Source organism: Corythoichthys intestinalis, chromosome 13, assembly GCF_030265065.1.
Source record: "Corythoichthys intestinalis isolate RoL2023-P3 chromosome 13, ASM3026506v1, whole genome shotgun sequence".
Classification (NCBI taxonomy): Eukaryota; Metazoa; Chordata; class Actinopteri; order Syngnathiformes; family Syngnathidae; genus Corythoichthys; species Corythoichthys intestinalis.
The window spans coordinates 36,998,102-37,018,006 of record NC_080407.1 but is presented as its reverse complement, the minus strand read 5'-3'; the positions used below and the strand labels follow the sequence as shown (position 1 = coordinate 37,018,006).

Sequence of the window (19,905 nt, the reverse complement as noted above, 5' to 3'; positions counted from 1 at the left end):
AGAAAGTACGAATGAGCATTCACAAGTCAAGAGTTTTTATGCCCGCTGAAAGGGCGTTGCTTACTGTGTAATGACACCTTTTTCGGAAACACAAGTGAATACCTTTTACGGTAGAAGTGATGATTCCTTCCACAGAAACATAACTGAAAGTTATTTTTGTCCAACTCTGGTGGTCTTTCACAGAAAAACATAGCCTGTCCTAGAGACAGCCTGTTCTTTGGCCGAGACAAGAGGGAAACAAACCAGAAAAGGAATCATTCAGGGTATATTGAAAAACAGGAACATAGCACATCATATTTGGACAGATTGTAATATTGTCTACAGTCGTCAAGGCCATAAGAAAGCACACTCAAAAAGATTACAAGCATAGAAAATATGAAATGTATAATGGTTGTTTTTTAAGCATGAATAACATTTTCTCACAAAACACACTTTGCAAGAATGATGGAGTTGCCGTTTGATACGGTGGCAATGTGCAGGTCCTGCACCCATCAGCAGCAAAATTGTTTGTAGCTTTGTTGCGATTTGTTATCTCAGAATCGCTGATGAGTGTAGTAACTTACACTAAATACAGCAGAATGTCCATTTCGCGTAATGGTGGAAGCCTGTCGACATTTTTACTCCATTTGTCTTCGGCTTGCTCGTAAGGGTCAACATTGTTCACATCCTTGAGTTTGATTACATATCTGTCCTTCACCTTGGAAACGAGTTTGTCTCTGTATCGAACTGGCAAGTTAAAGTTTAAAGTCCCGCGAGCCAGCTTCCAATATGGCTGCGTTGTTGCCAAATCTCATGTGATCCCCCATTCTGTGACGTAAATGCTCGAGCCTAATAACAGACGGTAGTTGTTGGGACACCCCTCTATTATGAGAGAGTTGGTACGCTCCGTTGGCCTTGGGGATTTTTTTTTTTTTTTACTATTGAAACAATCACACATACATACGGAAGCGTATTACGGAAGTATAGAAGCCCATTCCCGCCACAAAAAAAGTATGAAAACATTTTTCTTACAACAAAACAAGAAGCCAATTTCCGCCACTATAAAAAAATGTTTTTTGTTGTTGTTGTTGTTTTTTTGTACTTGCTGGTGCCTGTTTCTACAGAAGCGTATTGCATTCACATGAAAAAAAATGTGGAGCTTATTTTGAATTAATTTTTTTTTCAACACTCCGTTTTTCTGAGTAATTTATTTTGGGGTTGTTTTTTGATTTTTTTTTTTCCCAACTTTGTTTTTCTGAGTAAGTAAATAAAAGAAAAACAAAAAAACCCAATAATGATAAATAAATAAATATCAAAATAATAATAATAATAATAACATAAGAATGTTAGGGTCTATCAGCCATTTCAAGCTTCTCAACAATCCTACAGTTGCAAAGCCTTTTCCTCCCTTCATATATGATTTCGCCTGAATTTTACCACACGTTTCTGTGTAGTATATCGTTGACGAAAACAACACATTACGCATGACTGCAAATTTTCCTTTGCAATATTTTGTTGCTCAGATGTGATGAAATGAATGCGTTCATCACATGAACCACTCCCACATTCACTTTAGCTTCATCGAAATGATTGCGCCTGAATTTTGTTCATGAATGAATATTGTTAAATGAGGCACATCAAAAGTAGCGTTCCTGTTTCACGTTGGACCATAAAAAATACGAAAAAAAAAAAAAAAAAGCAAGCAGTGATGTATACGTGCGCGCCATGCGTCATGACGTAGAAGATGTGAGTTGCTCGGAGAGGAGTTGCAGTCCGATTTCTTTGGAAGGGTCCTGCTTGGAAAATAATCAATTTTTCATCTCTCCTTGGTCCCGTGGCGTAATGTGATCTACTTAAAGGTGGCAGAAATTTTCGGACAGGCCAAGAATCCATTCAATCTCGCTTCTGCGTCAAGTCGTTTGGGCGCACGTTGAAACTTCAAAGCCTGCTTAGGTTAGCCCAGAGCAGCCTAGCCGCTAACAAAGAGAACACAGACAGCCCTTGGGATTTACACGTCGCGGAGCAAGCAAACATCAAGTCCCAAAATGGCAGGTGAGTAAGTTGACTTTTGACTCAATGGTCTCGCAAATACTATACATTACAATACGAATGTTTAAAGACGCAAAATGTATGACGAGTGCCGTCACGTAGTACCACATTTGTGGTTTTTATTTTCTTTACTGTTTTTGTTTTTGATCGCCTCTTATCAATTTTAATGTGATGTAAAGCACTTAAATTATATTATTCTCATGTTAAAGTTCTACATATTGAACAAGTGAAAAATGGAGAAATAACCTTTCAGTAACGTCCGATAATAGTTGCTGGACACAAATCTGGAAAATTACAATAAGCACGACTAAGAATAGCAATATGCAATTTATCCCGTTTAAACTACTGCATATATGGCATACAACTCAATTTAATATGTACAAAATTGAGTTTTCTCCAATCCAATAAATCCAAGCTGTCAGGAGAATAGTCCAGATACATATTTGCATGGTGATGCACGACAATACATTTTTTTAACGGATACCGATAAGTTTCTCCTCGTTCCAGGCGATAACCGATAATGTGAAGCCTATAATTTTATTAAAAGATATATATATACAATTTTAAATTATACACAAGAGCAAATATTACTGTGCAAAAAAAAAAAACAAAAAAAAAAAACGGAATTTATTGCTCCTTTTTTTCTACATCAAATGTGAACAAGTAGTAAATTTCAACATCTAAAAAATGGCAGATTGTCTGACATTGTGTAGCAGTAAACTTTTGTGAGCAATTACTTGCAGAATAAATACCTAAGTTGCACAAAAATGCCTTTAAAAGTAAGCAATTCCTAACATATATAACACAAATCATTATTTGAAACCAAATTGTTATTGATTTAGGTGAATAATGAACATTTTTTTTAGATGTATGACTTAATAAGAATAAATAGTGATATTTACTTAAAGTAAGTGGAATAATCTGGCGCATTCATCTGTTAACTAGTCTTTAACACTCAAAACCAGATGGAGAAAATTATTTGACTCAATTTAGGAAAAATAGTCTGATTAAGACATTATAAAATTGTAGTGTATTGAATGCATTACTGAGCCATGCATTTCTTGTGAGTGTGGTTTGGCTGTTGAAATGATCATCTAACCACAGTGCCTTCGTGGTAAGCAAGCCTGAACGATATATCGTTTAAACATCGCCATTGCGATGTGCTCGTACGCCATAGTCCCATCGCAAGCACGTGAGATAGTATTTTTTTTTTTTTAAATCCACATACACCTTGCTTCCTGATCTGGCAGAGCCTCACACCCTCCCTCTCCCAGGCCTTTGTTCCTCTCAGTCACTGCGGCACTTCCTTATTAAAGTTAACGATGGCTTTGATCTGACAAAGAAGCAGACACAAGGGCATCTGTCAATCATTGTTTAACTTGTTAAACAGTTTCTGCAAGGAAGACGCGCTGGAATGAATGTGTGTGTGTGGAGACATTAGAGACATATAAATGCCAGAAGTGATCATGAGGAGTTAGAAATTTCTACATGTCACTCTAACAGGGACAGCTAAGGTAGATAAACAGAAGCAGTTAATAAAGCCAAGCATTTCTCTACTACAGTACTTTATTCTTCTTCAAAATTGATTTGGTTGGACAGTTATGTTTAAAACTGATCATAATAGTGACATTTGAAGTGCTTAAAAAACATTATTTATATACATTTTTTAAATCACTTGGGGGGGGGAGTGAGAAAAAAAACATGCACAAAAACACACACACACAAAATTGGTAGGTGGGGGGGCGCTATTTCGCGGTTTTTCACTTATCGCGGCGGGTTCTGGTCCCCATTAACCGCGAAAAACGAGGGATCACTGTACACTGTGGTGATGGTGAGTCATCCAGTCTTTCCAAACAGCTATTCAAGTCATCTAGTGAAAATTTCTTTTAAAAAATATATATAATTTTTTTTTAGTATCGCAATATATCGCAAACCATAAAAATATCGCAACAATAGTTTTTTCCAATATTGTTCATGCCTAATGGTAAGCATGCTTACTTGACTAACATCACTTGTCCAAATATCTGTGGTGAAACTGATGTGAGCCGCCATGTTATCAAGGATTTCATGTGACGTCACACATACGACAGGGGCTTCAGAGGGAGGAGGGGCTGAGGTGGCGGTGCAGAATTGGACAAAACTGCATCGATTGCGGACATTTGGAGGCTAAATCAAGTATAGAATTAGCAGATTGCATTATCGGTTGAATTTTTTTCCCATCTGGATTATCTGTCTGACGTCATAATTGCCATTATCGGCAGATAATTATCGGTAACCGATATTATTGTGTATCTTTACTATTTAGCTGAGTGGACCTGTACAACAAGTCTGGCTGCGGGTAACGAAGAAACTCGAACATCAAGATTCCATTGTCTCCCAGTCCTTATCTGCTTGGCGATTAATGCTGTGAATATTTCATGTAATTGACCGTCTTCTACTGGCGACTTTAACGATAGCTAAAAAAAAAAATTGGAAAAATAAACTAAATACTATCACGAAGCAATGGGTAAACGTATTAATGGAACATATAACAACAAATATCTGCTAGACAGGCAAACTAATTTTACAACTACGAAAACAATGGTTACCATTCCCAAGATTGCTAAAGCTAGAATAATGACTCTTTCTTGCATGTGAAGGAATGACATAATAATAACGGTAATAATAGTGTACCGCATGAATACTACAGTAAATGAGAAAAGTCTTGTTGCTTGCATACACATGGACCTGAAGTGTCCATGTAATATATTTGTAATCAATATTTTCTGACAAGAAATTGATAATTTTAATCCCAACAGGTTATGGAATAACATTTCGGTGCCAAGCAAAACTGTTGAAAAATGTTCTGATGTTTACAGCTTGGTAAAGCCCATTGAGTCATTTTTTGCGATGACATAAATCTTGTCGCCTTGTTAAATGATGCACACAATCTCAGATTAGAGCTTCACCTGTTCCCAATAATGAATCAATTAACTCTCAGGTGTATAAAAAGAACCCCAGTGCACTAGACTGTCACATCAACTGCAACCTGACCTCTGACAAGATGCCTAAGATTCCTCCTGAGACCAAAGTGTTACTTATCAAGAGCCTGACGACCAGATCAACTGCAGATGTGGCAAACACCTTCAAAGTGTCTCGAACGTCAGGTACAAAAGATAAAAAAAGATATGAACAGACTGGAGACGTTTTTGACAAGCCCGAGTCAGGCAGACCCTGCAAGACAACTGCTTGGGAGGACCGATTGTTGGCTGGAAAATCCAAAGCCAGCCCTTTTTCCACTTCAGCAGAGCTCCACGAGACCTGGTCACCTGAAGTCCCTGTGTCAACCAGAACAGTCTGTCGAATTCTGTATATAAATGGCCTTCATGGTCGAATCAGTGCCCAGAAACCAGCATTAAACAAAAGACAATTAAAAAACCGTGTGGCATTTGCCAAGGCCCACAGCCTGTCAAAAGGATGCAAGCTGGAAAAGTGGCAAAAGGTGGATTTTTCAGATGAATCTTCCATTGAATTACACCACAGTCACCGCAAATATTGCAGGAGACCTACTGGAGCCCGCATGGATCGGAGATTCACCAGAAAAGTGAAGTTTGGTGGTTGCAAAATATTGGTCTGGGGTTATATCCAGTATGTGGGTCTGTGAGAGATCTGCAGGGTAAAGGGCAAAATAAATAGTCTGAAATATCAAGAAATCTTAGCTGCCTCCTACATTCCTAACTAAGCCTGAACGATATATCGTTTAAACATCGCCATCGCGATGTGCGTGTGAGCGATAGTCCCATCGCAAGCACGTGCGATAGTTTTTTGTGATCCACATACGCCTTGCTTTCTGGTCTGTGCACAGCTCAGACCCTCCCTCTCCCAGCCTTTTGAACCTCTCAGTCACTGCGCACAACAATGGCTTTGATCTGGCCAAAGAAGCAGACTTCACACGGGCATCTGTCAATCATCGTTTAACTTGTTAAACAGTTGCAAGGAAGCCGCGCTAGAATGAATGTGTGTACTGTGGGGACGTTGGAGACATTTAAATGCCAGAAGTGATCATGAGGAGTTTGAAATTTCTACATGTCGCTTCAAACGGTCACAGCTAAAGTATATAAACAGAAGCATTTAATAAAGCCAAGCATTTATCTGCTACGGTACTTTATTCTTGTTAAAAAATGATTTGGTTGGACAGTTATGTTTAAAACATCATAATTATGACATTTGAAGTGCTTAAAAACCATTTATTTATATACATTTTTTTAAATCACTTTAGGGGGAAAAGTGAGAAAAAAACATGTCTTATATGTATCTCTTTCCAATGCTAAATCTGAATGAATACATTGGGCACAAAAAACAAAAAAAATTTAAAAAATGGGGGGGTGCGCTACTTCACGGTTTGTCACTTATTGCGGCAGGGTTCTGGTCCCCATTAACCACGAAAAACAAGAGATGACTGTATACTGTGGTGATGGTGAGTCATCTAAAGTCTTTCCAAACAGCTATTTAAGTCATCTTGTGAAAATTTCTTGAAAAAAATGTATATACATTTTTTTTTTAATATCGCAATATAATATTGCAATATATCGCAAACCCCCAAAAATCACATACTTTTATCTCTACCTCAAAGTTCTCCAAGGCAAAGAAGATCAACATCCTCCAGGACTGGCCAGCCTAGTCACCAGACATGAACATCATTGAGCATGTCTGGGGTTGGATGTTGGATGTTGTTCTCCCCACTGTATATATACATTCTTTTAAATCATACTTTGGGTGGGAAAAAGTGAGAAAATCATGTCTTATCTGTATCTCTTTCCAGGGCTTGATCATACATTGAGCACACACACACTCACAAAAAAGCGCTACTTCGCTGTTTTTCACTGATCGCAGCGGGTTCTGGTCCCCATTAACCGCGAAAAACGAGGGATCACTGTAGACTGTGATAATGGTGAGACATCCAAAGTCTTTTCAAACAGCTATTAAAGTCATCTAATGAAAATTTCTTTAAAAAACAAAACAAAAAACACAGTATATTTCCGGGTCCGATCACGTCATTTTCAAAGTATCGGAATCGGCAAAAAAATATTGGATATGCCTTTTTTAATATATATATATATATATACACATTTTTTTTTAATAAATCGTTTTCTAATTGTATTTAACATTACAGGCAAAATGTCTTACACTCATCCAGAGTCTTTAGTTTTGGCTTAAAGTAGGGCTGTCAAATTTATCGCGTCAACAGCGGTAATAACATTAAAATATTTAACGCAGTTAACGAATGCGCTGCACTACCCACTCACGCATTGTCTCGTTCAATCTATAATGGGACCGTATTATGTATACATAGAGCTAAAAGGCGACTGAAAATGAGTAGAGAGAATTTTGGCAGCCTTTGAAGCCTTTTTTTAATTGGCTAAAGCCTTACAATCCCTCTCTCAACGATTAGAAATATCGTGGGAAGCAATGTGGGGAAGAAAGGTAGTAGTTGATCTTTTTCTTAACACCCTGTTTTATTTCCCAACGCTGAGATGATATATCAATTGGTACCATTACGCACAGTCATGGTTGCACTTCCCATCATGCAGAAGTTAAATGACTGCAGTATCATTTACTGAAAGCTCATAGAAATCCACTAGATGGCAGTATTTAGTCACAATATACAAAGTCACATTTATCCTTTAAGAATTACAAGTCTTTCTATCCGTGGATCCCTCTCACAGAAAGAATGTTAATAATGTAAATGCCATCTTGAGGATTTATTGTCATAATAAACAAATACAGAACTTATGTACTGTATGTTGAAAGTATATATTTGTCCGAGTTTTATTCATTTTTTCTTAATGCATTGCTAAAATGTATATGATCGGGAAAAATTATCGGGAATGATTGGAATTGAATCGTGAGCAAAAAAAAAAAAGCAATCGGATCAGGAAATATCGTTATCGGCAGATACTCTAAAACGATCGGGATTGGATCGGGAGCAAAAAACATGATCGGAACAACCCTACTAATTACTAGTCGGAGTTATCAGAGTTTTTGGAAAGTTTTGTAAAGAATTTTGGTTATTGTTGCAGACTGAACATATTGTTAGGCGCAATTGAAAAGCACCAACACCACGTTCATTCGCAAGCACTCCAACCTCAAAAAAAAAAAAGAAAAAAGGAACGCGATGGACTCGGCAAATACTGTTCTCGATGCAGCAAACATCTTATTAGATCTCTATAGCCCCTTTCACACACTCTCATGTGAATCAAGCCTGAACAATATATCGTTTAAACATCGCCATCGCGATCTGCGTGTGCGCAATAGTCCCATCGCAAGGACGTGCGATTATAGGAGGAATCTTTGGGCACCTAACGATGCGATTACGATTCAGAGGCTCCGATTTGATTAGAAATAGATTATTGATGTTACCCCCCAACCACACACACACAATTTTAAAAAAATTATATTAGGCTAACCCAAAGTAATACTTTAATATCAAGTTAACAGTTAGAAATATTAAATAATATACTCAAGTCCCCATTCTGTATCAGCAGCTTTAAAAGCATTAAAGTTGTTAAAACTGCTATAATTCCATAATTTCCCTTCTGTCTACCTTTGTTTTAAAACGGTTTCATCATTTAAAGATAAATTCAAGTCAAGATTTTGCCAATTTAGGAGTATTTTAGTTAAAAAGTTACTTAGGTTCGCTACAACAGAGCCTTCTAGAGAAGTCTGCTGCTTTAAGATGGCGGCTGTTGACAACACAGCAACTACTAAACAGCAAGTCTGTCATTACCCGTCTAGTTCTCTTTAAATGTTCTAACGCTGCCGTCTACTATAGCAGTATGTTTGTAGCAACTAGCAACAGGGCTGTTTGAACCGGCTGTCGGCCGCAGTCAGGTATTTTTGTTTTTTTATCCCGCGGCATGAGTTGAAAATGATATTTGCTCTCGGTCCGTTCTTCATTGCGTCCCGAAGACCGCGCTGACTGTGTTTTAGTTCTGCTTTACCTGGTATAATTCAATAATCAGGATTTGGATGTTTGTGAATCGTTCTCAAATCTCCCATTGCCGAATCGGGAATAATCTAAGAATCGGAAATTTCGCACGCCTCTACGTGAAATAGCTGTTTTTTTTTAAATCCACATACGCTTTGCTTTCTGCTCTGCACAGCCTCCCTCCCTCCCCCCTCCCTCCTTTCCTCTCCCAGCTCTTTGATCCTCACAGTCACTCGGCACTTGCTTATTAAAGTTAATGATGCTGGTTGTCTTTGATCTTGCCAAAGGAACCAGACTTCACACACGCAGTAATGTCCCAATCATTGTTTAACGTAATAAACAGTTTCTGCAAGGAAGCCGCGCTAGAAGAGGTGTGAGTCTGTGTGTGGAGACGTTAAGACATATAAAATAAACGCCAGAAGGGATCATGAGGAGTTTGTAATTTCTACAGTTTTTGTAAAGAATTTTGTTTTATTGTTGCAGACTGAACATATTGTCAGGCGCAAGAGAAAAGCACCAACACCACGGCCATTCACAAGCACTCCAACCTCAAAAAGAAGGAAAGCGGTGAACTCGGCAAATACTGTTCTCGATGCAGCAAACATCTTGTTAGATCTCTGTAGCCCTTTTCTATCAATAGCAATAGTCCCATCGCAAGGACGTGCGGTATATATAAATTTTTTAAATCCACAAATGCGCTCTGCACAGCCCCCCTCCCTTCCTCTCCCTGCTCTTTGTTCCAATAGTTTTTTGGTTTTTTTTAAATCCACAAATGCGCTCTGCACAGCCTCCCTCCCTCCCTTCCACTCCCAGCTCTTTGTTTCTCAGTCCCTGTGGCACTTGCTTATTGAATTTAACGATGTTGGTGGTTGTTTGATCTTGCCAGAGAAGTGGACTTCAATACACATTAGTTATCATTTAACTTGTTAAATAGCTGCTGCGCAAGGAAGCGCGCACTGTAATGAATGTGTGTGTGTGTGGGGGGGGTGTTGGGTGCGTGTGGAGGCAGCTGGACATTTTGTATCGTGGTAATAAACGGCAGAAGTTATCTTGAGGAGTTAGTAATTTCTACATGTCACCCCAGGGGTCATAGCCAAGGTAAGTAAACAGAAGCATTTAATAAAGCCAAGCATTTTTCCTACAGTACTTTATTCTACCTCCGTGAAGTTGGCCCCCCATCAGACGCAAATTTATATAAAAATTATGTCAATCGTTTGTGCTATGATTGTGCTCGTTTGTGCTGCAAAAAGTTTCGTTTGTGCCATCATCGTTTTGCAGTTATTAAACATTGTTTTTAGGTCATCCAGAGTTCACCCAGCCCCCCATCTGTGGCAGAATGGGACCCCGGTGGTTTCATTTGATTCTGCCTCGTTAGTGCTGGATTGTGCTGCAAAAAGTTTTGTTTGAACTGCTACGGTTTTCAAGATATTCATAAAAATGTCTAGTGATGACGTCACGCGCAGCCCCCCATCTGCGGCGGAATGGAACGGCGATGATGCCATTTTTTTCTTCGTCGTTAGTGCTAGCTGAAGACCTTTTAGGGAGTTTTTAGGACAAGCTGCAAGTAGGGAGTTACAGTAATCCAATCTCGATGTAACGAACGCGTGAATTAATTTTTCTGCATCGCTTTTAGATAAAATATTTCTAATTTTGGCAATGTTGCGCAGGTGAAAGAAAGCCGTTCTACAGGTTTGTTTAATGTGTGCTTTAAACGATAAGTCAGGGTCAAATAAAACTCCTAGGTTTTTAACTGTGGCGCTGGAGGCCAGAGTGACTATCTGGGCAGATAAAGAGTCTCTAGCACTTTTCGGGCCTATTATAAGGACTTCTGTCTTTTCAGGGTTAAGTAAAAGATAGTTAGTGCTCATCCAGGTATTTATATCTCGGACGCAGGCGCTTTACCCTTTTAAACATTTTTTTTTCAAGTTTTCTTTGTTTGGCTTGATTATCATCTAAAATATTGGGGAGAATGTGACGGTAACAAAAAGAAATACAATTCAGCGAGTTATGAGGTAGATATCCGTGAATTTTTTTCAGACGCCAGTTTTTTTATTGTCACGTAATTTGTTTAAAATATGCGAGTGAATAATTTTTTAAGGTCGTTTTTTTTAAAAACTAAATATTAGACATTAAATAATGATTCTAAGCTAAAAATGACAGACATTTTTAATAATATAATTACCTTCGTTTTAGGCTGGGTTGAAACAAAAGCAGTTGCGCAACATCTGTAAATGGGTTTCCGGGGTAAAACGGAAAAATTAAAAATAGTTCATTGGTTTATTGTGTCATGAATCTGCTCTGGCAGTATATATATATATATATATATATATATATATATATATACGTATATATTGTTCCATCAAACACAACAGTTGTTTTGGCTTAAAATACAGCAGTTTCTTTTAAAAAGCATACGACAGGAGAAAAAGTCTTAAATAGCATTGTTATGTGAATTAGAATCATATTTTGAGACGATTCAACTATATACAACCATTTAGCAAAGCGCAGATGACGAGATATTAGTCTTTTAATCTGCCGGTTAGCCCCTGCCAGTCATAGAGATCTAGCGTCCCCAACAGGAGGATGACGTCGGCAGGACATTGGTTTAATCTGATTTACAATTCAACCCTTTGAGGGGGAATTATTCAGAACGAGGAAAATGCAACAAAAAGAGCCGCATATGTCAGTTTCAGTCTCTCTACTCCAATATTTTTACAAGATATTCTTTTTATTCAAGTATTTTTCCACAATAGCTAAATAAATGGCTTGAGAAGGACCAGTCGGCCCATCGAGGGGGAAGTATTCACAACGAGGAAAACGCTACGAAGAGAGCTGCAAAATCTCATTGTTTCTGTCTCTTTACTTCAATATTTTACAGGATATTCTTTTTATCCAAGTATTTTCCCCAATTGCTAAATAAATGGCATGGTCTTGACAAATAAAAGTCTTGTGCTAAATGAAATATGAAATCATAAAAATGCACTTTTTCAGGACGACATGGCAAAATTACTCCATAATGGTCAAAACTGTCGACTTCACCTTTACTGTCGCACCTCCCGAACGATATTTTATGACACCTAAATCGGACATATGTCATTTCCCTTCCTCAGCTTCAGAGAATGTAAAGAAACCAAGAGGCGTGACAGCTAACCGACATGCTAACCCAAACCGAGTGTTTCAAAGTCTTCGAAGCGGAAAATCACACATAACTAGCCCGGATTATTTGACATGACGACTGGGACCGGCAAACCGCCCGGCGGAGAGCAATTTACAGCTCGTTCCCCGGAGGAGGGCTGCAGCAGTTGTTGTGCAGCTAATGTGCAGTTTACGTGCATGAGGAGAGCTTTTTACCTGCCTATCAATGATCAAACGTAAGTAGTCCTATATTTAAAGAAAGTTTGTAGTGTTTACTTTGTAGTCGCTGTATTCGTATTTGACATAATACAAAACAAGATGTTTACTCACTTCGTCGTAAGTCCAATGGTCCCACAGTAAATATCCACGGTGAATGGGAACCTTTTGAAACTCCAAAAAGGCACACACGCCTCTCCCTCACAAAGCAAGATTAATGCGAAAAATAAACTTTTAATCCACAAAATCAGCTGAATCCTTAGTCCTCATACACAACAGTACGGCTAGAAAGTGAAGAGGACGCCTTCAACCGTACACGTCACAGCGCCGTCCTCCTCAATGCAAGACCGAAGTCGGAAGTCACTCATTTTCATGGCGCGGGATTAAAAAAGCTAAATAAATATGGCGATAGCTTCCACACACATCCAAGCGGTCCATATCATTCAGGAGCATAAAATACTGCATGTATTATGAAATAAACATGCTTTTTCGTGTCACATGTATATATACAGTGGGGTAAATAAGTATTTAGTCAACTACTAATTGTGCAAGTTCTCCCACTTAAAAATATTGGAAAGGCCTGTAATTGTCAACATGGGTAAACCTCAACCATGAGAGACAGAATGTGAAAAAAAAAAAACAGAAAATCACATTGTTTGATTTTTAAAGAATTTGTTTGCAAATCATGGTGGAAAATAAGTATTTGGTCAATACCAAAAGTTTATCTCATAACTTTGTTATGTACCGTTTGTTGGCAATAACGGAGGCCAAACGTTTTCTGTAATTTGTATTGTATTTTGGCCCATTCCTCCATGCAGATCTCCTCTAGAGCAGTGATGTTTTGGGGCTGCCGTTGGGCAACACGGACTTTGAACTCCCTCCACAGATTTTCTATGGAGTTGAGATCTGGAGACTGGCTAGGCCACTCCAGGACCTTGAAATGCCTCTTACGAAGCCACTCCTTTGTTGCCCTGGCTGTGTGTTTGGTATCATTATCGTGCTGAAAGACCCAGACACGTCTCATCTTCAATGCCCTTGCTGATGGAAGGAGATTTTCACTCAAAATCTCTCGATACAAGGCCCCCTTCATTCTTTACTTTACACAGATCAGTCGTCCTGGTCCCTTTGCAGAAAAAAAAGCCCCAATGCATGATGTTTCCACCCCCATGCTACACATTGGGTATGGTGTTCTTTGGATGCAATTCAGTATTCTCCTCCAAACACAAGAACCTGTGTTTCTACCAAAAAGTTCATCATCAAAGGTCATCTGACCATACCACATTCTCCTAGTCCTCTTCTGGATCATCCAAATGCTCTCTAGCGAACCACAGATGGTCCTGGACGTGTACTGGCTTCAGCAGGGGGACACGTCGGGCAGTGCAGAATTTGAGTCCCTGGCGGCGCATTGTGTTACTGATAGTAGCCTTTGTTACTGTGGTCCCAGCTGTCTGTAGGTCATTCACTAGGTTCCCCCTTTCCTATTCATTTTGAATGGAAAAAAAACGCGCGCTTCACAGCCCGAACCGTTAGACCGATCGGCACCGTTCAAGTATCGGCACGACCGGAATTTTCGCGTGACACAGGAAACTTTACAAATGGCCCCGAAAATTTTTCCATTCGTCCGTAAACGGCAATTTTCCGTGAAAAAAAAAAAGTTTCAAAATGTATCTAGTCCTACAATTTTTGACCAAATCACATAATTTTGGCATCAAAAATTCCGGGACGGTGAGGGGCATAAAAGTTGTATACAGAATTTGGAAAAAAAATTACGCTTCCTCGGAAATTTGCCAAAAACTATCCCATTCATTTCGGATGGGAAAAGTTCCCATTCACTTCCAATTGGATTTCCAATGGAATTTACATTGCATTGATGCCATTGACGGCCATGCATGTCGAATCTACTGATGCCAATGTACTTGGATTCAATTGACTATATGGATGTCGATGCCATTGACGGCCATGGACGTCCAAAAATTTTCCCATTCATTTTCAATGGGGAAAAAACAAAATTTCCCCAAATCAACAGAAAATGACCAGATATCAATAGGACGTGTCCCCCAAACTTCCCCAATTCCATTGACGCTTATGAAGGGTGCCGCCATTGACGTCCATGGACGTCCAATTCTCCCATTCATTTCTAATGGCTTTTACTTTGTTTCGTGCCATTGACTGGCATTATGGTCCATTCTGTTGATAGACCTGAGTGGGGCTAAGATCTGTATCTCCACAGAGGAAAGACCAAGGTGTAATTTCTCCCGAAATTGCAGTTTCTAGTTTGATTTTATACTTTATTATTTTCATAAATACTGACTTTTTTTTCATGTACATTTATAGTGACAATGAAAGTAAAGTGAAATGAAAATGGGAGGGTGGAAAGAGGACCGACACCCCATGGAAGTGTGGGCTGTGTGATGTAGCCCTGTGTCTAATTCCAGGACGAAACTGCTTTTCGGAGTGGCATGCCTGAAAAAAAATTAACTTGTTTATTGTAAATATTTTTGAAAATACTTTTTTTTCCCCAATGTTATATTTATATATTTTTTTTCCCACAATCAGTCTTCTCAATTTGTGTATATAAATGTGTGTTCAAGAAGCTTGATTGTGTGTACATAGTTTTCATCAGGCGATGGGTCGCAATACCTAAACTCATAAAGAGATGGCCTCTAAACCCTTTTTGTGTTAGATGGTATATATTTTTTCACTGTTCTTCACTGTTTGGTCTGCTGTATATAACCTGTTTTGACTAGAGCATGTATAAAGGCAAAAAACGCCTATGGCTATACCTGTTGTTTATGTTGAATTGTCAAATATAAGACTATTTATTCTAATTTTTTTTGGTTGAATGTTCATCCTAACATGTTGAATAAATATTACAAAGTTTCAAAACGGTTCGTTACGCATGTTTGGTTGTCAATTGGACATCAATATTAAAAATTTTGACAAAACGATTTTGGAATTTTTGGTCTTTTTTGGCCCAAAATGATGATTTATAATTGGTCAGTGAAGGAAACAACAGTTTGGACATGAAGTTCAAGGTGTCACAAAAAAAGGGACCAAACCAGGCCATCGTAAACAATTATTTCTTTGAAATATAAAGGCAACTTCAAAGGCATGCAAAATCAGACAAAATAGGCCCAGACCTTAAAGGGTTAATATGAAGTTTGTCTAATTGGCTAACAACAAGGTATGGATAAATACAAATCGTCAGGGTGGAATATTTCTGAAGCGGTAAATATTTTGGGGACAGAATATGGCAAATGAATGAATAAAATTTGGCCCATGTGTGATTATGGTCTTGCAGATATCAGTCAAGCACATCGTCCTCAATGCCAGGAGTCTGCTCGCATGGAAAAAGAGGGGGAGGAAGCGTTGCTATACGTCAAGAAGGTGAAGGAAGAATTTGTCGAAATTAAAGAGGAGCAGAAGGAGAACCCCCACATTGAGGAGCAGCAGCAACCTCATTCCCTCAAAAATGAGGAGGAAGAGGACCCGCCATATGTTAAAGTGGAGGTGGTGGACATCCTCAAGTGGACTGATGAGCCCATGAAGGGTGAAGATGAAGGTCCGAGTGTTGACAGCAAAGGGGTGGAGCCTCCAAGTGGAAGCAACAGCAGTTCAAAAGAAGGATCCCAAGCAGGCAACCTCAGTAGTCGACCATCAGATAGCGACGACGCCACATCACACTCGCTTTTTTGTGAGTATGAAGTTACTAACCTTGAGGGGAGTGCTGGGCTTTTTCTGAAGAAAAAGCCAGACCTGTCATTTGGTGGCATTTGTTGAATTCGTTTAGTCTTGCCTTGTTGTTTGATGATATGACTGAACCATTTTGACATGGGCATTTGATGTTGAGCTAAAGAGCTTCTCGGCGAAGATCAAAGCTACAAAACATGTCAATCATTGTGCCTTTGAACGTAGAGCTACCAAGCTTCTCTGGCAAGAGCAAAGCTAGAAAACCTTTCAATCATAATTAACTTCAAGTAGTTTAAGGTGCAACACATTTAAGCCTGTCGCATACGATAACTCAATTTAGCGCACAGTAAATAGAAATAGGACAATAACTTTCGCGGCTGCGATTTACGCGTGCATACATTTGTGCATGCGTGTGTTTGCGGTGCTGTGTGCACTCGGCTTACGTGCGTGTTTATTGCATTAGACTCCAGCAGAGCCGTATAAAGAGAGTCGCGACACTCTTTGATGTCGCCGCAGTTGGTCACGTGGTTCCTGTAGGGTGTGGGTAGTTCCAAGCACAAGCAGTGCTGTAGTGGTTTTCAATGGAACTGACAGTGGTAATTGCGACATTTACGGGAAAACGGATAAAATCGCCTATCTAAGTAGTAGTTTGATTTTGTCATTGCATTATAACATATATTTAAATGCTAGTTTTGCATTTGGAGGCGTAAGGCTGTTGTACTTTCTAATGCTTATACAGTGGGGAGAACAAGTATTTGATACACTGCCAATGTGTGTATATTTTCCTTTTTATTTTATAGACTGTTTGACTTGAAACACAAAGAAATAACCTTTAGTAAATATTTCCCGCTTAAGTCAAACTTTGAATATAGCCTCTAATTTTAGCAAAACCAAACCTGTACCTTTTAGAGGCATTTTTCATTTAGTTTGGACCCAAGCAACACAAATAAAATGGTTTCAAGACAGGAACAAAATTGTATTTTCTGTAACATGGTTTAATGCATAACAATAACAATTTATTACCCTTTGATAAAGAAAAACATTTTTGTTTGAGCAATTGGTGAAATTGGTGTCATGGTTCATTGTTTACACCTAACATTTTATAGATCAGTGGCCTGTGATGGTTGGTTGTGCAGCATGGGAAGAACAAGAACAGCAGAAAAAATGCATGGCAATGGTCAGCCGTCAAAACATGAAATAAAATGCTTATTCATTAAGTTTTTTTGCTATTTGAAAATTGAGCTTCGTGCCCAAAGCCAGCAAGCACCAGCAGCAGTCCCCAGCAGAAGCGGATCTTGAAAATGTGACCTAAAAGAAAAACATTAACACAGTTTTCTATTATTGTTTGTTGACATCACTTTTCAATTTATACAGATCTCTAAAACATAACAATGTCAAACATTTTGGTGTAAAGAATACAGGTTGTCATGCATTGACTTGGTACTCTTCCATGAGGGTGATACCTTAGCTCAAACCTTTCGAAATGACTTATTACATACATGTACAGTGGGGAGAACAAGGATTTGATACACTGTCAATGGGTTTTCCTCATTTATACATACTCCTGATCAAAATCTTAAAACCAGTTAAAAATATTGCAAGAATTTGCATTTTGCACTGTTGTGTCTTAAGAAGGTTCTAAGTAGAGCTTAGGAATGCAAAAAGAAGAAATGAGAGCAAGAGACTAAATGTTTTGAGCAGGCAATTCATTGAAAAGAACAATTTAACTAAAATAGGCTGTTCATCAGCTGATCAAAAGTTAAAGACCGTAGCTCAAAAAAACAGCAACCCTAAAACAGAAATTCAAGTCTCAAAAACAGACTCAGTAAGGAGTAGCTCCACCATTATTGTTGAGCACTTAAAATTTGTGTTGGCATCCTTGATGCGAGTGTTTCCAAAAGGCTTGTAGGAATGTTGCTCCAAGTGGTTAAGATGGCTTCACGAAGGGCATCCACTGTCTGGAACTGATGTCCATTTTTGTACACTTCCCTTGCCATCCATCCCCAAATGTTCACAATTGGATTTAGATCAGGGGGACATCCCTTACTCTGGTGTACAGCTTTGGAACAAATTAGATTCTGCAGTGACCAGCTCAGGGTCATTGGCTGTTTTTAAGAGGAGGTATAAACACATTTTATCAAACAATTATGATGCTGACTCAAGTTAACTCTTGGTCATGATTAAGCCTGTCGCAATATGCAATAATTCCATTTATCGCGCGATATATAAAAATGGAGGCGATAACTTTTCCGCTGCGATTTATCGCCTCGCGTGCACGTGTGTGTGCGCGTGCGGCAGACGTGCTGTTAAAAGTTCGTTACCAACTGCGCAAAATGCATCTTCGTTCCAGGTCCGCCAAAAACTAGCGCCAGAGCCAATTGTTCCCATTATATCCTATTGTTCAACGTATACCGGCCGCGTCAGTGCTCCGGAGTGACTGTGGACCATCTATGGCGCGCCGGTGTTCGGCCATTCCTTACTACGCGGCGAAACGTCCTACACAATGCTCAGGGCGCTTGCGCATGCATTCACACGCATGCACACATCTGTTAGAGGCGGCGATTACTCACTATTTTTGTTTTTATTTAGTTATTTAGAACCTTTTCACAGCCTCAAAGATACTTTTTGCATGTATTACCCTCTCATACTTTTAACCATTGTGTTTTTTTGTGTTAGCTTTGAAGCAGTTGACCACATTAGTCACGTAGCGTGTTTAAACCGTCCTTATTTGATATAACTACATTTAAGTATTTTCTGCAGGCATTTTTTTAGTACCTTATTCCTGTATGCATCTAAACAAAACAAGTTTAGAGCGCACGGTAGTACTTTAGGTCTCAAATTCGACTAATGTAGGACGTTTCGCCGATGTAGGATATTTTGGCAGAACACCGGTGTTGACGTGCGGGCGCTCCCGTCAGGAGTGACATTTCACGCGGGGCGGCTATTTTTCGGCACAACGCTGGATATTTACAATTAAGTCCGCCAAAACATTGTTACCGACTTGGCTGCTACGAATAACCTCACTTTGACAAAGAACAGCTGAATGAAATTACCGGTAAGAGCGCTGTGCTTCAAACTCGTCCTGTATATGAAAGCCCTCATATGCTGGTGTTGTGTAGTAATGAGCAGACGTGACTTCAGCGGCGCTTGCTAACTTTTTTAATGCGCGCACACACTAGATATCATGAAATGGCAAACTAGATGTGCTACTTCCCATGCCATTGGCTAAGTGAGCCCAGAGTGATTATGGGACATGTAGTCCATATACTACATCGATGAATTCTAAACTGTCATTTGTCACATGAGATTAAGAAGGCCAAATCAATCCATACCAGTGCCTATAGATAATGTTGCAAGTATTGTTAATTCAGTACGTGACACAAATGGATTCGGACCATAAATAGGATGTCTTGCTTACTGTATCTATTCATCTTTGTTGCTTCATTTCTAATTGTGTATCATATTGCCTCTGTAAAGCCCTTTGAGACCTCTGTTGTGATTGTGGGCTATACAAATAAAATTGAATTGAATTGAATTGCTCATGTAGTAAACCTAGCTACTAAGAGAGCTGTAGCAATCAACGGTGTGCCCTGCCTCACTTTACAAACAGTAAAGATTGTTCTCAGCACTTTTATGCAATTTTTTTTCATATCAGTAAGAAGTAAGCACATAAATATTATGCACTAAAATGCATGTTTATATGATGGCAATTTAATTTTTGCTCGTTAGCAAAAAAAAAAAAAAAAAAAAAAAAATACAATTGTTTTTTGTTTTTTTACAGAGCATTAAATGTACCTATTGAATCGGATCGAAAATCATGTCCCTCGTATCAAAATTCGTACCGAACCATGACTTAACTGTATCATTGC

At 38.9% G+C, this 19,905-nt stretch overlaps 1 protein-coding gene across 1 annotated transcript in view; it reads left to right on the top strand.

The window, feature by feature from the left end:
- The first annotated feature begins 1,728 nt into the window (after positions 1 to 1,728).
- The window catches only part of LOC130929090 (oocyte zinc finger protein XlCOF6-like), a 43,121-nt gene continuing 24,944 nt past the window's right edge, over positions 1,729 to 19,905 (top strand). Inside the window, exons 1-2 of the mRNA XM_057856022.1 lie at positions 1,729 to 2,031; positions 15,648 to 16,040. Of these exons, the coding sequence (XP_057712005.1) occupies positions 2,025 to 2,031; positions 15,648 to 16,040 (400 nt within the window). The 5' untranslated portion in view covers positions 1,729 to 2,024. The remainder of the gene's footprint in view (positions 2,032 to 15,647; positions 16,041 to 19,905) is intronic.